The sequence below is a fragment of the Aythya ferina genome (genome assembly GCF_964211825.1).
Source record: "Aythya ferina genome assembly, chromosome: 26".
In the NCBI taxonomy this organism is placed as follows: domain Eukaryota; kingdom Metazoa; phylum Chordata; class Aves; order Anseriformes; family Anatidae; genus Aythya; species Aythya ferina.
In genome coordinates this window covers 4,165,610-4,185,680 of record NC_140324.1, presented here as the reverse complement: position 1 = coordinate 4,185,680, position 20,071 = coordinate 4,165,610, and the positions used below count along the sequence as shown (strand labels likewise).

The 20,071-nt window shown below is 40.8% G+C and overlaps 3 protein-coding genes across 11 annotated transcripts in view; 2 read left to right on the top strand and 1 right to left on the bottom strand.

The window, feature by feature from the left end:
* Positions 1-300: 300 nt before the first annotated feature.
* LOC311424031 (uncharacterized protein C19orf44) lies at positions 301-4,151 on the bottom strand. Its single transcript, XM_084498805.1, has 8 exons — positions 4,071-4,151; positions 3,262-3,900; positions 2,659-3,016; positions 2,318-2,394; positions 1,480-1,948; positions 1,202-1,294; positions 916-1,082; positions 301-536 (listed from the first exon to the last, which is right to left on the bottom strand). The coding sequence occupies exons 1-8, from the start codon at positions 4,116-4,118 to the stop codon at positions 450-452; spliced, it is 1,938 nt and encodes a 645-aa protein (XP_084354931.1). The 5' UTR covers positions 4,119-4,151; the 3' UTR covers positions 301-449.
* A 343-nt stretch (positions 4,152-4,494) lies between these two features.
* CALR3 (calreticulin 3) lies at positions 4,495-8,753 on the top strand (the record flags this gene model as incomplete). The annotated part of the gene is made up of 9 exons (XM_084498409.1): positions 4,495-4,618; positions 4,685-4,840; positions 4,993-5,196; positions 5,838-5,932; positions 6,676-6,885; positions 7,008-7,121; positions 7,212-7,355; positions 8,042-8,134; positions 8,246-8,753. The coding sequence occupies 9 exons, from the start codon at positions 4,495-4,497 to the stop codon at positions 8,411-8,413; spliced, it is 1,308 nt and encodes a 435-aa protein (XP_084354535.1). The 3' UTR covers positions 8,414-8,753.
* Positions 8,754-9,712: 959 nt separating this feature from the next.
* Positions 9,713-20,071, top strand: part of EPS15L1 (epidermal growth factor receptor pathway substrate 15 like 1) — a 42,338-nt gene continuing 31,979 nt past the window's right edge. For 2 of the 9 annotated variants that reach the window (XM_084498797.1, XM_084498792.1), the window contains exons 1-10: positions 12,615-12,805; positions 13,235-13,360; positions 14,626-14,671; positions 14,893-14,978; positions 15,339-15,386; positions 16,092-16,187; positions 16,802-16,864; positions 17,738-17,863; positions 19,185-19,244; positions 19,582-19,818. In XM_084498797.1, coding sequence (XP_084354923.1) covers positions 12,731-12,805; positions 13,235-13,360; positions 14,626-14,671; positions 14,893-14,978; positions 15,339-15,386; positions 16,092-16,187; positions 16,802-16,864; positions 17,738-17,863; positions 19,185-19,244; positions 19,582-19,818 — 963 coding nt within the window. In that variant the 5' untranslated portion in view covers positions 12,615-12,730. Of the gene's footprint in view, positions 9,862-12,605; positions 12,806-13,234; positions 13,361-14,625; positions 14,672-14,892; positions 14,979-15,338; positions 15,387-16,091; positions 16,188-16,801; positions 16,865-17,718; positions 17,864-19,184; positions 19,245-19,581; positions 19,819-20,071 lie in introns of those variants that run through there. The other 7 variants (XM_084498793.1, XM_084498796.1, XM_084498794.1 and 4 more) reach the window with 7 other exon arrangements.

Here is a 20,071-nt window from a genome sequence, read left to right as displayed (position 1 = left end):
CTCAACATTGCATATGTTTGGTTTTGTAGTAACCTGATAGGTTTGCTCAAATAAGGCACTAAGGTCAGGATGGTATTTTTCTACTGTGATAACAGTCCGGGGTGCTTCATATATATTTTTCCTTTCTACCATGATCAGAGATAGATGAGCTATGTGATAAACACACAGGCTGTGCTGACTTCTCTAAAGGGAGTGGGATAAGTGTTTTCTTATTTATTTTTTTTCTGACCACTGAGGTAGCCTGACTGATGGCATCTCTATCCTTCCATCATATACAGGAGCAAAAAAACAACCCACAGATGCAGGAAAATAAATTATATATTACAAGATACCAAACAGTTGGTACAAATCGTTCTAGTACAGTTTACAACTTTATCGGTACAGTTTGAAAGTGCTTCTTGTTGCAGCTTGAGCTTTGTAAAGGTAAATTTTACGTATTGCTGATAGATTCACAGTAGTTTCTCCTCCTGTGCTTTCTGAATTTCTTTGCGTGCTTGTTCAAGTGTTAGAGGTGGAGATTTGTGATTCTTGATGTACTGCAAAAGAATTAATACACCATTTATCTGTGTAGATATTTATCATATATAATCTTTGTGTCACGCTACCTGCACTTTACTAGCAACAGGAACTGATGCTTCCATTGTAACATGACAAAGATCCTTCCTCATTTGTGAACAGCTAAAGGGTAGAGTAGAAAACTTATTCTTTTCAAACTATGGCTTCCAATAAGACTTTAGTTCTGTCTTTTTTACATAAATACTTGGCTTGCTCTTAATAGAGGGATGAATAATACAGTCTTCTACTATTAATTTATTCACTGTTAATACAATTAAAACTATGTGCTGCAAATATTAGAATTGTTTGGAAAGGACTATACATTTACTCTTATCTAGGCTGCTATCTAGTCTATCATACCTCTTTAGCCTCTTCTAGTGTGTGATAGTGGAACTTCTCATTCTCTAATGACTCCACCAGGCATAAATGAAGGTGCTGAATGTTCTCCACAAACTGCTGGGTCAACATCAAGTGCTGTTTTAGCATGGCATTTAAAACAAGCACTGATGGATTGTATGCTGTCAAGGCTGCAAGAAAGAAGAGTGCATGCTTAGTAACAGATTACAGTCAGCTAGTAAGTGCTAAACAACCTGAGTAAGAATTTAAAACACAGTAAAATAGCATTAAGAAGTATGTTTTTCATTACCTTCTACTGCATCCATGCTGATGATGTGACTGGCAATAGGTACTGGATCAATGTAGCTGTTTCCCACAGGCGGGCCAAGTACTGCAGTGTTTGCTGTGTATAGGATAGAATTAGTTACTGGCTTTGGAGGGTTCAGTGTTAGAATTTGGTTTATCGGTCCTTCAAAACATCAGTACTTGAATTAACAATTATATATTAATGCTGACTAGGTTAAAATATAACACGTGAAAAAGCTCAAGACTGAAGAGGGCAGTATGTTGACTTAAACATGAACTTACTCTTTGACCAGCAATAGGTGAAGGGAGAATCCACTGTCTGAACTGCTGTTTCTTTTACGGTCACCCTGTGCTCCCGTTTGTGCCTCTCTCTAGTACGCAAAGGTGTTGATGTTGAAGAAGATGGGTCTTTTCCAGAATACGTGCTACTCTCAGAATGTTCCTCTGACATTTCTGATACAGCTTCCCCATCTGTTGCGGACAGAGACTTTTCAAAGTCTTCAGAATATTCTGAATTAACAGTTCTCTCATCACGATCAGGATAATCCTGTCCCTGTCTAGAAAAATCTGCAGAAACTTCACCTAAATGTTCAGAGATATCAGCTTCAGTCACATTTTTTTCAGTATCCCCTTCAGGATTACTCACACCAGTTACTGTACTTATTTTAAGAGAGAGTTGGTCCTTTTCCACCTGGAATGTATCTTTTTTTGGATTTCTGTTTGATTCTTGAGTAATTTCAATGTCTGCCCCCTGTAAAATCAAACAGCTGTATGTTAGAGGAATCAGCAGTACGTAACCATAACACGCCTTAATCTCTATCATTTTCACTGCATGTGACAGTCAGCTACTCCTTTATTAGGAGATAAAAACGTTGCTTTTCTGTGTCACTTTGCAAGCTTTACATTGTTGTCAGTTTAGTAAGGAAATGCAAAGACACACACAAAAAGAATTTGGTCAGGTTGCAGTAGACTGCAAAATCCTGACCTAACTTTACAGCTAGTGAGCCAGGCTCATCTCTGATAGCTTATGGGTAGAATAGAAGTATTTATTTTAGAACCTCCACCCTTCACCAAACGATGGCAGAACAGAGATATGAACTAGTATGGAACTTCTACTTACTTTCTGCTTGAATTCTGCCATCTCACTGGTGATATTTGATGCCAAATCATCAAGGCTCAGGATATTCAGCCTGAAGTCTGCAATTGAGCGACAAACCACCATGAGGCCTCACATGAAAGTTACAGTACACATCCATTAAGTGACAAAAAGAAAAAAAAAGTGTAATACTAAGAAGTAATAGTACGCAGTCACTGTTTAAATCTTTAAGTTAACAATGGCTCTTTCTAAATTCTAAATTAGGCTGCTGAATTCTTTCAAAGCAAGTATTTGCCCGTGCTTATTAGTAGATCATTAGTACAATTTGTGCCAGGTCTATCAAGACAACACCTGGGAAAGCTTACCATTTGAGCTTACGCTGGTTGAATCTTCTGCATCAGATGCTTTTGAAAATAAATCATCTAAAGATTTTATTTCACTTCCATCACTTCCAAGTGATATTTGGGTTTGCTTGGCGTTGCCTGTTCTGGGCAAGGTCATTTTTACAGTATTGTCTTTCATAGAAGAAGATGGTGATTGAGATTTCATACCACGTAGTGCTGACAGGTTTCTGCTGGCTGGTGGAGGTGTCAATAAATCAACTGTACCAAAAACATTCTTCTCTAAGTCTTTGCTGTGACGAGAAGGTGCTTTGGATACCTCTGTCAGTGAAATTTCCTTATGAGACGGAGGAGATGTTCCTAATGAAACGGGAGCCTTACTCTTTTAAAGAACACAAAAAAGAGATTTATGTGTTACTTCATTTACTGTATGTGGATCACCAAAAAGAGAAAGAGATTATAATGGGTAAACCCAGTAGTTTTAGTGTGAATTGAAGCTAACACATCACAAGCAAGATACAAACACAGTATTAAACACTATTTTCTGCTGTTAATAAATAGTGACATACCAATTAAAAATACCTTATAAAAGTGTGAACAACATAATCCAGTGAAGACTGTATTTACCTTTCCACTCCACTTAGAATCACTTGTACCAACCCTCCGATTCTCATTTCCACTGGGAAACTCCAGAGAGTTCTCCGTGAATTCTCTCTTTTCCTTTTTGCCTGTATCCAAACCAAGCTTTTGTTTAACCGTACCACTCTTTTTTGGGCTTTGGATGCTTTCATCTTCCATAGGACAGGCATTACTGATGGCTGTGTTCCTACTGGCTGTAGTGTAATTCTTCAGATATTTCTTGCCTCTTGCACTGCGCTCAAGACTGGAAGCAGATGAGAGGTGTTCTTCATCCAAAGGCTTCTGCCTGAAGTCAGCGTTTTGCAATGCCATCTGCTTCTTCCGATTCATGATTTTGCTTTCTAGCTGTGCCACCTTCCTCAGCGCTGAGCTTGATCGCGTGTGGGCAGTGCCACCCGGTGCGCTCCTTGCTACGCCTCTGTTCATTGCCTGCACGGCGCCTCCCAGCGCCTGGCACCGCTGGTTTCCCCGAACTTCCACATCCTGCACCTTGAGGAACCTGCTGCGGTGCCACGGCGCTCTTCCAGCCGCCTCCAACCCCACCTCTCCCACACGGAGGTCGCTGCCGGAGCGAGGAAGGAGCAAGGAAGGCCCGGCGGTTCTCCAGCGCTGCGCATCGCCGTGCCCCTGCCCGGAGGAGGACACGGAGTGAGGCTCCCGCGGCCGAGCCCTCAGAGGCAGAGCCGCACGGCCCGGCACCCGCTCCCCCCGGCCCTCTGGCCGCCTCCTCCCGCCCCTCCTCCGCTGAGGGCTCTCCTCACCGGCCGGGGACCCCCTTGTCGAGGCCGGGCCCTCACCTGCTCGCCGCCCACCGGCGCCCTCCCCGCCCGAGCGCTCGCAGCCATCTCGGGACGCGCTGAGGCGGTTGAGCGGGGCCGTATCCCGGAGACACCCACCCCCCAATATCCCGCCCCCTCATTGGCTCAGCGCTGAACCCCCCCAGCCCGCCGCCGAGCCTTGAGCTCAAACAGCCAATCACAATGAGGCATGCTGCTGCCCGGCAGTCAGAGCGCTGACTACAAGCCCCAGCATGCATCTCGCCGCGCGAGCACGTGCAAGCCGCTCCTCCTTCGGGGAGGCTAAACCAATCGAGTGGCGGCTAACAAGAAGCGGGGGGATGCTTAGCCAATCAGAGCCCGCTGTAGAACGGGCGGGCCCCGAAGGCGCGAAGCGGCGGCGCTGCTCTGGGCTGAGGCGCGAGGCCGCCGTCGTGTGAGGGCGATGGCGGCCGGGCCGGGCGGTGGCGGCGCCTTGAGGCGGGGGCTGGGGGCGCTCCTGCTCCTTGGGGCCTTGCTGGGGGCTGCCCGGGCCGCGGTGTATTTCCAGGAGCAGTTTCTGGATGGAGGTTGTGGGCGAGGGAGGGAGCGGTGGGGAGGAAGGGGACCCCCCTCATGCTGTCCCCCCCCCCCATAACGGCCATTTTGTGTCCCCCTGTGGGCGCTGGTACCGCCCGGCGGGGCAGCTGGCTGGCAGAAGAGGTGGGTGCACTCCGAGTACAAGGCGGAAAGGCTGGGGACGTTTAAACTCACGGCTGGGAAGTTCTACGGAGATCCAGTGAGAGATAAAGGTGTGTGGGTTTTGTGGAAAATACACCACAGAAGCCATCTCAGGAGCTGAGGATTGGTCTTTACAGCACCTGCCTGTGTGGCAATAGAAGTATTTTCTCCACAAATAGCAAGAAAAGTGAATGTTTGAATGTTATTCTAATTATCTTTACAGGTCTTCAAACTAGTGAGAACTCCAAATTTTATGCAATCTCCTCACGATTTAAGCCATTTAGTAACAAAGGGAAGACTCTGGTCATTCAATATACGGTGAAACATGAGCAAAAGATTGATTGTGGTGGGGGATACATTAAGATTTTTTCCTCAGACTTGGATCAGAAGAACCTGAGTGGAGATTCCCGTTATTATATAATGTTTGGTGAGTTTACTATTCTGCATTATGAAAATATTGCCACTGCTGTTGTGCAGCTTCTCAAGGAAGGTTGTTGAAATGGTAGGAAAAAATAATGACGAGCTTCATAAAAAATAAGAATGCTGTGACTGTAAGCAGTTAGCTCTTTATGTTTGCAAAGAGGATAGCAAATAGTTAGCTCTTTATGTTTGCATGCATAGGATAAAAGTTGCTCAGCGAGATTTTTTTGAAGACCTTTACTTGAAGTAACGTTCTGTATGCTGTTATCTGCTCTTACATACATTCCTGTGTGATGTGGTGAAGTTTCTGGGTTTGTATCTAAGTGAAATTTGTCATTATGTAGGTCATGTGATTACAAAGTTATTCAGCTTATGCCACAGATAACTTATCTTGCCTGGATTTTTTTTTTTTTTCTTTTCTTGAGTCAAGGCTGTAACAGAACTAAGCCTCAGACAAGACAAAATCTAATTCTAAGGTAGCTTTAGAGACTTCTGAATGGAAGCCACGTCATTCATTACAGATGGAATGGCATTCCACAGAAATCATTTGGAACGGGAGAGATGTCTAGTGGTGTTAGAAGGAAAAGTAAACAACCAGTATCTTTCTAAAAACAAGTTAAGGATGCAAAGCCTGTTATCTCTTTGTAGGGCCAGATATTTGTGGATCTGAGACAAAGAAAGTCCATGTTATTTTAAATTACAAGAATAAACCCCACCCAATCAAGAAACCAATCAGATGTAAGGTAAATGCACATTTCAAAGATAGATAAACTTTAAAATAACAAAACTAGAATAATATTAAGAACTAAAACCAAAAAATTCCACAATTCTAAAAACACAATTCCAAGCATATATCACCTTTGAGAAGTTGTCTTTCACCATATCTTAAAAATCATGTTAATTTTGGGACATCAGATATCTTGCAATTCACAATGTTTCTAGTTCAGTGATTGTGTTCATAATCACCTGACCCTGATATAGGGTGGAACAAGGTTGTAAGGCTGCTGTATGTTATTAAGAACTGTATGTCTTTCTATTTCTTTGTTGTAATTTAATTAAAGCATTTCTGAAAGAGACTGCTTTTTCTGGGATTGAAATGCAAGTTGCTAGTTATACTTTAAATATTTTTGTTCTCAAGCTATGCAGCAAACTTCATGTGCCTTTGCTTCAGCTATCTGGGGTGTAAATAACTTAGATAATCATTTTATATTCCACTATAGTCAATCTTGTGACATTTCCTTTTGCCAATCAGATGAGGACTGTTTTCTTGCAACCATTTTGTTTTGCTCATATCCAGAAGGGGAGGCTAGAAAACATACTTGGAAGCTACATTACATTAACTGTTTTCCCTCTACAGAAAACTTTTTTTTTTTTTCTTACTGTTTAGGAAAAAATCCATTAAAACTAGTAACTCTGATTCAAGGAAGTTCCAAAGAGCTGTATTTAAAGCTTTTAAAAGATTTTACTTGCTTTCTTTAAAACCCAGGTTGATGGATATACACATCTGTATACTTTGATTATAAGGCCAGATCAGACTTACGAAGTAAAAATTGATAATGAAGTGGCTGCATCAGGCAACTTAGAAGATGATTTAGATTTTTTGCCACCAAGGAAAATTAATGATCCAGCAGTGAAGAAACCCCATGACTGGGATGATCGAATCCAAATTGATGATCCAAATGACATCAAACCTGAGGTAACGGTCTCTTGAATCTGTACTCATTCTGCGTGATAGGGTTATTTGGGTTCTGCTGAAACTGATGTAGTTGAACTGTGCACTAGTTCTGCTTTCTTTAACCTTTCTGTGCCTTTTTTAAGGATTGGGATGAACCTGAATACATCATGGACACTAGTGCTGAGAAACCTGAAGACTGGAATGATTCTGTGAATGGAAAATGGAGTTACCCTATGATCAAGAATCCTCTATACAGAGTATAAATAGTCCTGTAGATCTAGTTATGGATACCATGTTAAGCAACTTTTCTTTCCCTGACTGTATTCAGAATATGCGGTTTATCCTAGGGGGAGTGGCAACCAAGGCAGATTGATAACCCAAATTACAGAGGGGTTTGGCCTCACCCAAAGATTGACAATCCAAATTACTCGCCGGATTACAATATCTACAGTTTTGAAAACATCAGCATTATTGGACTAGATATCTGGCAGGTGAGTTGAGTTTACTGCAGATAGTGGAAAATAAAGAACTTTTTCTCACTGGATGTGTGGCAGTTCGTCTACCCTTTGAATGTAAGCATTATCTGTTATTTTGGAATCTTTGATGGACAGTGTTCTTAACTTGCTTTTATTTAAATATATATACAAAACTGCAAAGTATTTAAAAAAAAATAAAATGCATTGGTCTTCTGTTGTAGTTGTTTCTTGGTTCATAGCCATGTACAGATAAGTAAGGGGCCTAAACTGATCTGTGTGAGTGTTGGAAAGTATGACTTACTCCACCTGACTTGGGATTCATAGCAGAGGCTTCAGGCAGCTCAGTTACTCCTTTCTCAAAGGTTAACGAGGAGAAATCTGCCCTCTGGAGGCCCTTCTGAGGTATTCCTCTACCTCAGGTTTCCTCAGTAGCTAGAATTGAAACTTAAAATTTCTATGAGCAGTAAAGTATCTAAAGTGTAATTAAGTTGTTTCAATTCTTGAAAATAGTTTTCCAAAACCAGAGAGAATTCTTTATCAAATTCTGCAAAAAGCTATGGGGTTCTTAACGTGTTTTCTATCTATTAAATATATAATACAAACATTATTAGAAGAATGAAACTAGAACCATAAAGGAATAAGAGGCGTCTTGTGTTTTTGTTTTTGTTTTTTTTTTTTTTTTTCCCCCTCTTTCCTCAAAGGTGAGAGCTGGCACAATTTTTGACAACTTCTTGATAACAGATGATGAGGATTATGCAGAAGACTTTGGAGATGAAACATGGGGAGAAACAAAGGTAGTACATGAAATTATTGTTTATTTTGGTTCTTGATTGTCACACCTTAAAAATTCTGTTGAATCTGAGCAAGATCCTATTGGTGCACAAAAATGAAATCTTTAATATTAGGATCCCGAAAAGGAAATGAACATCAGGCAGACTGAGGAGGAGCAGGAGAGAGAAAGGGTCATAGAAGAAAAATACTTTGAGCAACGGTTTAAGAAAAAAATAAAGGAAAAAAGAAAATCTCAAAGAGATCGAGTGATGAGGAGCTCTATCAAGAAAGAAGAGCTTTAATTATGTGAAAGACACTTTTTTTCCCAATTATCTCTATAAAGATTTTGATGTTTTGCTAACAGCTTGTTGAAATTTGCATTGTTGAAGCTGTATTAAGGCTGGACTTAAAAATATTTTGTGAACTTTGAGTTTTGTTACAAAGTACTATGATGTACTTTAAATGTTATTAAAAATTTACCTTTTATTGCAATTGTATTAAATACATTTTAAGTGTTACATTAAAAGCACCATTTTTGGAACTGTTTTACAGTTTTTTCATAATTTAATATTAAAATTAATGCTCATTTTGAGGAGATCAAAATGAGCGTTTTGTTACTTCATTAAAGGATTTTGCATGTCAGATGTGTAAAGTGTGTTTCACTACATACTTCAAACTAAGAAGATAAACTTGGAAGGATTTCTGAACCAGGAACCACTGCATATTTTTGACCTCTTGTAACTTGTTCTTTTAACTTTGTTCAGTCACTTGTATCACGTGTCCTTCCTTCTTCTCTCTTGTCTTTTTGCTCTTCTGCATTTCTAGGTGTGGGCTTTTTCTTTCCTTTTCTTAAAAGTAATGCCATGAATTTAGCTAAAACTGAAGCTAGTCATCATTTTTTGTCTACTTCTTAGCTACTTAGCTCCCCTGCAGCTGCCTCAACAGTTCAGTGTAGTAAGGAAATGGGGAGTGGAAGGAGCAGTGGAAGCTCAGTTTCTGGCCTGTGGTGCAATTGAGGTCAAATTCCTTCACTTATCTTAGTCCTGCACCCTGTAAGACAACTTGCAATGACCCTATGGAGTAAAGAATTTTTACAGGCACTGAAAAACAATCCACTGACAGTTTTTAGTTCTTTTCCTACGCCAGTTCCTCTTCGTTTAGCTTTTATATGACTGCACTGACCAGCCTTGTTCAGGCTGCTCTTTGGTATCTGTACTGTCCAGGCAGGGAGTCATTAACCCTGTTATATTTGATGCTGAATGTTGTATCAGAAACCTGAGGCAGCTTAACTGGGTGAAGTCTGTATCCGTAAGGTTTTGTGTAACCAAGTCAAAAGCTAACTTGGCCGCAGCTCATCCAGCTAAAAGGCCGATCAGTGAGTTACCTGCACCAACGCTCCCTAAGGCAGCTCCTACCTTCCCTAGCCCTACTTCATCCCCACCGTAGAGCTGGGTCACCGCCAGCTTCGCTTGAGGCAGCTGGAGCGGAGCCACGGCGGGGAGCTAAACCGACTGCGGGCCTTCACCGCCACCTCAACCCCCGCTCCTCGGGGCGGGGACGGCTGCTGGAGCCCGATAAGCCGCGGCCCCTCTCACTGAGGGTGGTGGCAGCGGCGGCGGAGCAGGCCCCGGAGGCCCAGCGGTGCCTCCCGCCGCCGCTCTCCCCGCCTTCCCCCGCCTTTTCCCCCGCCCCGGCCGCTGCCCGAATCAGCGGGAGGAAGATGGCGGCGCTCATCCCCCTCAGCCAGCAGGTAACCGGCCCGGCCCGGCCCTGCGGCGCCTCAGCCTGGGGGGGGTGCTGAAGTGAGGCGCTGGCCCCCGGGGACCGGCGGCCGGGAGCAGCTCGGGGTGGGGGAGCGGGGAGCGGGCACTGCCCCGCGGGGCTCCCTCCTCCGGGCCCTCGGCGGGGAGCAGGCCCCGCTTGTCGTCCCCAGTGGGTCGGGTTGGGGCTGGGCAGAGCCCCCCCGGGCCCGGCAGGCGCTGTAGGGGCACAAAAGGCGGCGGCGCCTTCCCCTCATGGAGGCCCCGGGGTTGGGGGGGAGCCGGGGCAGGGCTGAAGGGGACTTGAGGCACGGCGCCCCTTTCGCCTGGTTGTAACGCGGGGTGGTTCCTGCTTCGGCTCTCGGGGTGTCACGGCTGTTGTTTAGTGTTTGGGAGGCGCCACAGGAGGCTCCGGGATGAGGGAAGGAGAAGAAGGGGCTCACCCGGCAGCTGCAGGCTTTGGGGGGCTAGGGGAGCACCCCGAGCTTCGGAGCTGGGCTCTGCCCAGGGTCAGCCTGCCCCAGTGCTGAGCTGTGCCTCGGCATTTGGGATGCTTGTCCAGAATCCTGTTGTTGCTGTCATTAGGGTTTTTGATGAATTCCTCGCCGAAGGAATCAGCTTGATCAGCTTGAGTGCTGCATCTTCTTTTTTTTGTAGCGCTGTGAAGATACTCGATTTGTTTCCTGTAAAACAATAAAAACAAATTAATCCCTCCAATGCCTTGAAACAAAAACTGTTTTCTGCATTGTGTCTAGGCCAGGCAGGCATTTAGAACAACTGCTACTAGTTCAAATTATTCAAATACGCCTATTTCCATCCAATAATCAACTCTCATTTGTGACATTGAAAATTTCTCGCTCAGTGAGGCTACATTATGTTTAGATGACACGTAATTTGTAGTGCCTCTTATTAAGAGAGAATACTGCTTTTTAGCTTTTGGAAAGCAGTAAGTCCTGATTAACATCTGTTTAATTAAAAGAACGTGTTCAGAAACATCTGAACATCCATGAACATACAAGCTATTAGCCAGAGTTTTTGAGTCAAGCAATCTGGTGCGAAATGTATGTAGAAAATAAGCTCTGGACATGGAAGAGTTTGTTGTTGTTGTGGAATAGCTGTAGTACATCAGTAAAAACACATCAAATATTTATTATACTAGAAATTGTGCTGCTTTGTTGTGCGAATTATAATTGCATGAATGGTATTTTCTCTTGTATAGCATAATACATTATCTCAAAAAAGGGCCTTCTGCATATATATGTCTTATTTTGAAGTTTTTTAACAACTAGTTCATTGGAAGCGTTTTCAAAAGAATTACTTCCTTTCTATAGTGAATTGTCAAGAATAATTTAGCTGTAGTCAGGGCAGTAAACAAGGAATTAGTAAAATTCTTTTAACGGCCTCAATTACACGATTATTACAAAGATATCTGCTAGTTATAATAAATGCCAGACAATGGTATTAAGAGAAATAGGACAGGTTACATGCACCATAATGCTGAAGCACGTTCGTTCAGTTATATACAAGAATATTGAAATCAACATACTAGGAGTCATAAACAGTATGCGTAATTCAGGCAGGTGAAAGTGTTTGTTTATATTTGTTTTCACAAATGAATTTAATTATAGCGTTCTTCCTGTTCTATGAAGTTACATTTTTGTGAAGGAAAAATTCAGATGTCTAACCTACAGTATGCACGATACTTAAAAACAAATCTCAGCTGTCTTCGTGCAAGCACAGAAAGAGTTGAAGAACAAGTACATAAAATCAGTTCTTGGTGTTAAATAACAACGGGAACCGGTTTTGATTTACCTTTGATAACTTTATTTTCCTGAATATTTGGCCACCTTATCTCCAGTCTTTCCACTGTGCAGGCATGTGCGATTTACAGCCTCTGAAGGTTACAGAGAGTTGCGTTAGAGATATTGGGACAGTGCGGATCATTTCGTAGCTCTGTCTTTTGAGACAGCTCAGGATACTCAGCAAGCAGAGTAAAGGCGAAGGTAATCTTTCTGGGGCAGCAGCAATCTTCTTTTGGCTTTCATCTCTGTGGGACACCCGTGTTTTTCTCTTTTCAAAGTACCTATTCTCATCCACCTTGTGATGTGACGAGCAGCCAGAAGAAAGTTGTGAATCAGGAGGGCAACAAAGAAAATGGTTCCTCTGGTGCAGGGTCCTTTGTGGCCCAGATGTGACCTCAGCGAAGAGGAGCTGGTTTAGTATCAGTTTATTAATACTACTAAACTAATTAGTTTAATAATTGTTCTGGTGGCAGCAGCTTACTCCTTCCTGCCTTTTTTCCCAGATCTGTGTTAAGGGACGTGGAGGCGCGTCCGTGTGTGTACTGCGGGGTGTGTGTACCAGGTCTGCCATCAGAGATTTTGAACTTCACATTTGCTCAGGAAATCATTTAGAGGTGAAACAGCAAGGCACAACAGTTGTGAGGTTTCTGCTTGGGAGACAGCGCAAAGCATTGGTCCTAGGTGACATTTTTGGGAAGATGGAGTAGGCACAGACACCAGTGTTGTCACATGAGCTGCTGTATAACAGGTTATAGCCGTTAGCTACTCATCAGCTGCGAACCCTTCAAAACGTGTCTGATTGCCAACATTAACGTGTGATGTTTGTTCTTTATCAGCTGATGTCATCAAGTCGCAGAATAATCTTGAACGATGGTGAGGTAGTCACGCGTGCTGATGGGTGGCTAGGCGGCTATGCTATTTTTATCAGTTGAGCCCATTTTGTCTGGTCTGCTTCGTCACAGAAAAGCAGTCATTTAGGTAAATCGGTCAGAAAGGCTTCGGCTCTGTAAAATTCTGCAAGTAGTGGAGCGTTGGAGTGCTTTCTGGCAGCACTTGGATGCATTCGCATTGCCGTAGAGGAAACCTTGCAGCATTTAGGCACAACACCCTGGATTCCTGCCGCCTCCATCAGGTAAGTCAGCCGAATGTCGTGGCTGACAGCATCAAGTGAGGATGGGAAGACGTCTGGTGACGGGGTGAGGTCATTCCATGGGGCTGCTGGAGCGGTTTGCTCTCAGTCTTGGTATGAATCCAGTTTCTGCGTGCTCTAGGAAACTCGCCAAATTGGTTAGAGGAGCTTGGAGTTGGTCTCTGGCTAGCTGCTCTGAGCTTTCTGAGAAATGAGGGGTGTATGGCTGGGTGGAAGCTGGCTAAAACACACGACATTTTTTTGAGAGATGGACAGACCATTTCCTATTTCCTCCTTTTCTCTGAACGATGTGTTTCCTGCTTTGGACAGGAACGCGGGGCTTAACTATGCCGTTCATTTACAAGCCAGCAGAAAGATGAGTCAGGTTTATGAGTTATGGTCGCAGCTTTCTTACTCTGAACTGCTTTGCAGCTTCCAGAAGAACAAGAGCATGTCGTGATGTTGGCGAACGCAGTGCCTTATTTTGCACATGGAGTTAAGTGGAGTGCCTTCAAGATGTTTAAGAAAGTACTCAAAACGTGTGACCTTGCTAGCCAGGTAGAATAATTGACATTCCAAGAGCTCATTGCTCGCTTGCCTTTGATTAATAGAGGCTGGCTATTTGGGATAGCTCCTTAAATTAAGATTTGGCATGTTTATTGTAAACTTACAGAAGGTCCTCTTTGCATCAAATGAAGTTTTATACTTCATGTCAGTCTTCATTTTCTTTTGTCACATTTCCGTCTCCCTTCCCATCAGAGTAGGCAGAAAATCCAGAAGTCCCCGTGGGTGATGAGGAAGGAGATGGCATTTGGGAGGTGACAGAGTGAGCATGAAGTCATCATTCGTCAGGTGTCTGACTTATGTCCTGTAGGACATCCCAAGCAGGCTTTGGGGTGTTTCAACATCCCTGCGCCTCAGTCGCTGAACTCTTGGGTTGCTTTGTCATTGGTTTTCTAAGGCCTCTAACAGCCATAAGGAGTGACTTGTTTGAGATGGAGGTTGGGCTGTAATTTTTTTTTGCTGTTGGCATTGAGGCAGAAGTGTGGAGTTGTGACCTTTGTGTGACGCGAACTTGTGTACCCAGAGCAGGAGGTAAAGGGGAAGGTGGGTTTGGGGGCGTCTGCCCTTCTGGCGTTTCTGCTCTCACTTCCTTGGAATGTCAGCAAGAGGGAAGAGGAATCTGCTTGTTTAATACACTAAGGCAGGGCCTTGTGTTTGCTGCTTTTGTTGTAATGCAATGGTAACATCAAGTTGAAATCTTCAAACAGCAATGCCAGGGAATTGCAGCATCTGTTAATTAACCATACCATTCATTCTATTTTTTAAACTCTGTTTCTTTTTAAGATCATGAAAAAAAATAGACGCGGGTATATTTTGATAGCAGGGCTGTGTGTGTATAATTGTTTGCTGAAAATACTCCATAAATATATATGTGATGTAGGAGGTCGTCAAGTCAGTTGTATGATCAAAACTCTACCTTTAATATTAGTAAGTCTCAAACTGTCACCTGAAATACCTTGGCAAATAGTTCAAAGCTGTTCAACAAAACCTTGTACCGTATAGTGTTAAAAGTGAGTGTAATTGTCAATGTTGGTGAATGGGAAGGTGATGAGTCTGTTGACTGCCAAGTTTGGGGGGATCAGTGCATTTTGTTCCAAACTTGGTAACTGAAATCTGAGCAAATTAACTATATTATTATTTTTTTAAATCTTTGATAGAAGTAATACACAAAGTAGTATGTACTGATTTTTTATTTATTTCAATTGGTAAAGGTAGGCTATTTGTGATTGAAATTCATTTTCTTCTCTCCTATTTTTCAGTTTTCAACTGGAAATCCATTATATGAAACTTATTACAAACAGGTAGGTTTTTAAAAAGATTAAAAAATAAAGTACAATTTCCTTTACCCAAGATTTCCCTCTCTTTTCTTCCCCTTTTCCCATGCTAAACTTCTGTAAATTCTCTCTGCTGAGTGGTAGCCACGTGCTTGTATAACTTTTGAATTAGAGATAAGAGATTTCATTTCTCATCTCTGCTTTCATGGCAGACGTGCTTCTGTTGAATGTAAATTTTTGTCTTTCAGGTAGATCCAGCATACACGGGGAGAGTTGGGGCAAGTGAAGCGGCGTTGTTTCTTAAAAAGTCTGGTCTCTCCGATATTATCCTTGGGAAAGTAAGTTGAAGGACTTAGACAATGTTGTGCAGTAATTATCTACGCGCTTGTTAAACTGCAGCTAAGATTGAACAGAAGGGGTTTGCAGATGTGAATGCAGTGGAATGTAAACCCAATCCTTTGAACATTATGTTAACCACAGATTAGTAATAGTTCCAAGGTCTTGGTCTGAGTTTTGTTGGATTCAGTAAGGGGACACTGTCTTTTGTGTAACATTTTTGTTGTTAACCTGAGAATTTAATAACATTATATTTCATAACTTGAAAGCTGCAATGAACAGTTCAAGAAGACATTCAGTATGAAGTGTTGAGCTGAGTTAAATTTTAAAGTTACAATGGCTTTTATTTTGTATCTCCACAGATATGGGATTTGGCTGACCCAGAAGGGAAAGGGTACTTGGATAAACAGGTAAATAAAATGTACCTGTAAACTTCTTGTCTTACTTTTCTTGATTCAAGAAAGTCCTGATATCCATAATAATTATTCTTAGCCTTTTTTTTTTTTTTTTTTTTTTTGTGAGTTTTCATTTACAAGATGAAGTTTTTTTTTTTCTAGTGCTGCTCATATCCAACTGTATTAACTCAGTGAGGCTGCTGGAGAACTTTTGTTCTCATTTTCTTTTCCTCTTGGTTTGTAAATAATCACTGTATGTGATATAGATATATAGTCATTGAAACTAACGAACACCAACCATGACTTTAGGACCTATTTTAGAAATCTTTCTTGCATGGAAAAATGTAACCAGCATTATTAAAAATGGCTTGGAATATAAATTCTCTGTGTAAACATGCAGATATGGAACATCATTCATTTGTTTTCTGAATATTATTAATTCATAAGAAAAAATGTTAAAAATAGCTATGGAACAGTCCTGCTTAAGAACGAGCTTTGATTTTTTTTTTTTTTTTCTCTTTGTTTCATGTTTTTGTAAAGTCTTTCTTGAATCATCTTTAAAAGTGGTGAGGTAGTTGGTGCTGTGCATTTAACTGAGTGGGGCTCTGCATCTGTTTTTTCCATACTTAAGGGAACATGTACACTGTTATTGTGTTGTATGTATTGGAGAGTGTGAAAAAACTGCTTGCTTATTTTAATAGAAAGCACTATTGTTTGTAGGGTTTCTATGTCGCATTGCGCCTTGTAGCATGTGCACAGAATGGCCATGATGTTAACCTGAGCAATCTGAACTTGACTGTGCCACCTCCTAAATTTGTAAGTAATATGTACATGAATGTATGTATGTACTATATGAGAGCTAAACCTTCAGCTGAAATACTGGAATCACCTGTCTCATAAATGTCATGGTTCTGAGACTTCAGGTTGCTGTCAGAGTGTTCCTTAAGACAGCTGCAGTCATGTCTGCAACCGTCCTGTCTTCCTGAGTAATATGTTCCAGCCCCTTCCTGGACTCCAAAATTAGTGCAAGTTTAACTACGGTCAGCTTGTTCAGGGAGCTGATGTGGCTGAAACCTAAATTAATCAAAAATATATATGTAAAATTAATTTTAAAGAGATTATTTTGGGACTGGATCATCAGTAAAGGGCATGACTGCAGCTTTGCCTACATAAGCTGATGTGGAACCGTACCTTAGCTTGTCTTAGTTCTGGGGCTGGGGACCTAGTGAACAGTGTCCTCATCCAAGTACTGTGACAGTACAAGTTAGTACGACATATTTTTTTAATTTGGATATATATACAGCTCTTCTTCTTCTTTTTTTTTCAGTGTAGTTAAGCTTCATGCCTGTAACCGTCTCTTAAAGCATTTAGTAAGGATTAGAGACAAATGTGTTCGTGTATGTATAAAAAAAATAAATCTTTCATTTTAGCATGACACTAGCAGTCCCTTGCTGATCACGCCACCTTCATCAGAGACTCACTGGGCTGTTAGGGTAAGTGTAAAAGACAACACATTCCATCCATTCTTTAAAAGTAAATATTTTCTTTGTCTGTAATTTTTGCAGTGAGACAATTTTGTATCAAATATATTTCCCATTTCAAAAGTCCTTCCTTTGCAGTCTTTCCTTCTCAGTGCACAATAGAGAATATTGAGCTACAGTTTTATGTTTGAAATAAGTATTAAACAAACCTTTGACAACCCCTGGTGTGATGCTTTTAAGACACAATGAATTTTAATCTTCTGCCTACATTTCTTCCAGAATCCTAATAGTAGGCACTTTTGTGTTTGTATAAGGAACCCCACTGAGAATAGTGAAGCATTTCATCAAATCCATCCTGAAGTATTAATTTAAAGCTTGAGTTCATATGTTCTAGTATAGCATTCAGTGATACACACAATATATATCACTGGAATAAAGTAACTTTTGATACATACATTGGAATATTTGTATTTAGGCACTTTCAGATTCAAACGTTTTCCAAAATCGCTTCTAAAGTTGATCTTTTACTTGTATGTTCTACTCTGAAGTGGGAAACAAATTATTTGGAATGAGTAATTTCTAGTTTATAATCTTGTCAGGAGTGTTTTAATCAGATTGTGTTGTCCTTTCAGAACACTACAGAAATGTGTCTTACATGTTGCACATTAAAATCTCTTAGGTGTCATAACTTTAGCCTTGAAACTAAGCTCCTAAATCTAGTTCCATTGATTTTACATTTAAATACAGCATGGTGGTACTTGCAAGAAAGCTTGGAAATTTAGAATAAATGCATTACTGACCAGTCTTAATTTCTTGCAAGATCTCATTTTCAACACTCACACAGGCACACTTTTTTACTTATTCAGGCTATTTCTTACCAACTAGGTGGAAGAAAAAGCAAAGTTTGATGGTATTTTTGAAAGCCTTTTGCCAGTAAATGGTTTACTTTCAGGAGACAAAGTAAAACCAGTACTGATGAATTCAAAGCTACCTCTTGATATCCTGGGAAGGGTAAGTATGCTGTTTAGATGGAGCTATTCTCTACTAAGCTTTTAGTTGCAGTGTTAAATATTTAAGTGTAACTTATCAACATAGATCATATTTTGGCTGAGATTTTGCATCAAGTGCATGCTATAAAGCAAGAACGTTAAGTAGGGTCTGAAGTCATCCACTTAGAAATAAGAATAATAATAGTAATTTGGGCCCTAAAGTAGATTGGCTTCGTTATCTCTGTGTTCATTTTAAGAGCTGGAGATTTCGATTGTGATTGTATTAAAAAAAGTAAGACACAACAACAACATAAGCCTCTCCTAAACCATAATTGCTTTAATAACATTGTATTCCACTGTTTTGTCACTTTTCCAAGTGCAAGGTATTAGACATACCATTAAATCTATCCACTGTTTGTACAAGAGAGCACTTTAAAACATCCTAGTTTATTGTAGCTGTCAAATTGTCAAGTATTTTTTTCACATATATTTATAAATACTTGTAAGATCTGAGTTTAGCACATCCATTGTATACTTGCAAGGGAAGCAAACCTTCAAGTATTTTCCTACTTTAATTTAAAATATGTTCCTTTACTGTCTGCATGTTGATAAGGTTGAGAATTAATACATTCTATGGAAGAGCTGTGAAAATCTGCATTATGATATACTTTCATGTCTTTAAGAAGAACTCTTTCTATATTATCTGTAAAATTTAAGTATGACTTGTTTTAATTCTACACCTGAATATTGTGAAGCACTCAGTCTTGAAGGTCTTCATATTTTGTCATGTTATTTTCATGATGAAAATGCAGGAAACTTGTTCAAGAAGAGTTTGTACACAAGATAGGAGATTGAAGAAATTGGAAAAGTAATTCTGAGAAGTGGATGTATTTTTTCTGACGAAAAAAATGAAAACTAGAAATTTTGGAATAAAATGCAAATTAGAAATATATTGACTTTTCTAAAATATCTTTTTTATAAAACAAATTGGGATGATCTGCTAGCACACACCATCTGGAGAATTCCAAAAGCTACCTCTGGATGTTTTTAGTCAGCTTGTTGGGTCCTTAATTGCAATACATAGTGATGAACCTGCCTCTCTTGCAAGCAGAATTTCTTAGAGCCATCGTTTCCACAAAATACTTAATTCATGTTACCAGAAAACTCTAAATCCGGTCTGTTTCATGAGAGAATGCTTAGCTATGTCTAACAGAACTAATATGATTTTCACAAAAAATCTGTTAGGAGCTGTTAGAGAGCATGCTTAATACAATGACCATTAACATGAAAAGCACAGAATGTAACTTGTTCTCAAGTCCTTGTTTTTATCGTAATTGTTGTAGGTCTGGGATCTCAGTGATATTGATAAAGATGGTCACCTGGACAAAGACGAATTTGCTGTGGTAGGTTGCTTTAAATTCTCAATTGACAGTGTGTCTGCTGGAGCAAATCGTTCTCAGTTGTCTCTTGAGCTTTGCAGGTTTTTCTCCTGCAGTCTGCTTTTAAGGTCTAAGTCATTCACATGCAGTTATGACCTTTTTCAAAACCAGACTGACGCATGGTTGTGTCATCAAATTAAACTTTTAGGAATAATGTTCAAAATGATGTTTTGCTCTAGCTTACATCTCTAACCTTCCTGTCTTTTGTTTTACTAATATGTAAATGACTGGTGCTGGAAAATCTTGTTGCTTTTTTCTTCTTATTGTTGACATGTAATATCTGATCTCTTTGCCTTTGCAGGCAATGCATTTGGTTTATAGAGCTCTTGAGAAAGAGCCAGTTCCTTCACTGTTACCCCCTTCTCTCATACCACCTTCTAAAAGAAAGAAGACACCCGTCTTTCCTGGTGCAGTTCCTGTTCTCCCTGCAAGTCCTCCACCAAAAGATAGCCTGCGCTCCACTCCATCTCACGGTAGTGTAAACAGCCTGAACAGCACAGGGAGTTTGTCTCCCAAGCACAGCATCAAACAAGCACAGGTACAAACAAAATTTCTTTTTGGTCTCTTCCTTGTGTAAGCATTTTTTCTGAAAATATTTGTTGTTTGGAGGATTTGAGCAGAGAGAATTATGTAAGAATGGAAGAAGAATATGTGAATTTTAGTCACTATGACCATGAGATGTAGCAAACTTTATGGAGAATTTTCACTTTCCATGTAAAGGTTTTATTCATGTATTTGCTTTAATACTAAAGGATTAATTAATCTGCCTTATAAAACTCCCATTTTTAAAA

Excerpts from the sequence above, each read along its gene's own strand:
- LOC311424031 (XM_084498805.1), bottom strand. The coding sequence starts at position 4,118 with ATGGCTGCGAGCGCTCGGGCGGGGAGGGCGCCGGTGGGCGGCGAGCAG. Across the intron at positions 2,395-2,658 it reads AACCAGCGTAAGCTCAAATG|ACTTCAGGCTGAATATCCTG; the intron begins GTAAGCTTTCCC and ends GCTCAATTGCAG. Across the intron at positions 1,083-1,201 it reads CAGCATGGATGCAGTAGAAG|CCTTGACAGCATACAATCCA; the intron begins GTAATGAAAAAC and ends TCTTTCTTGCAG.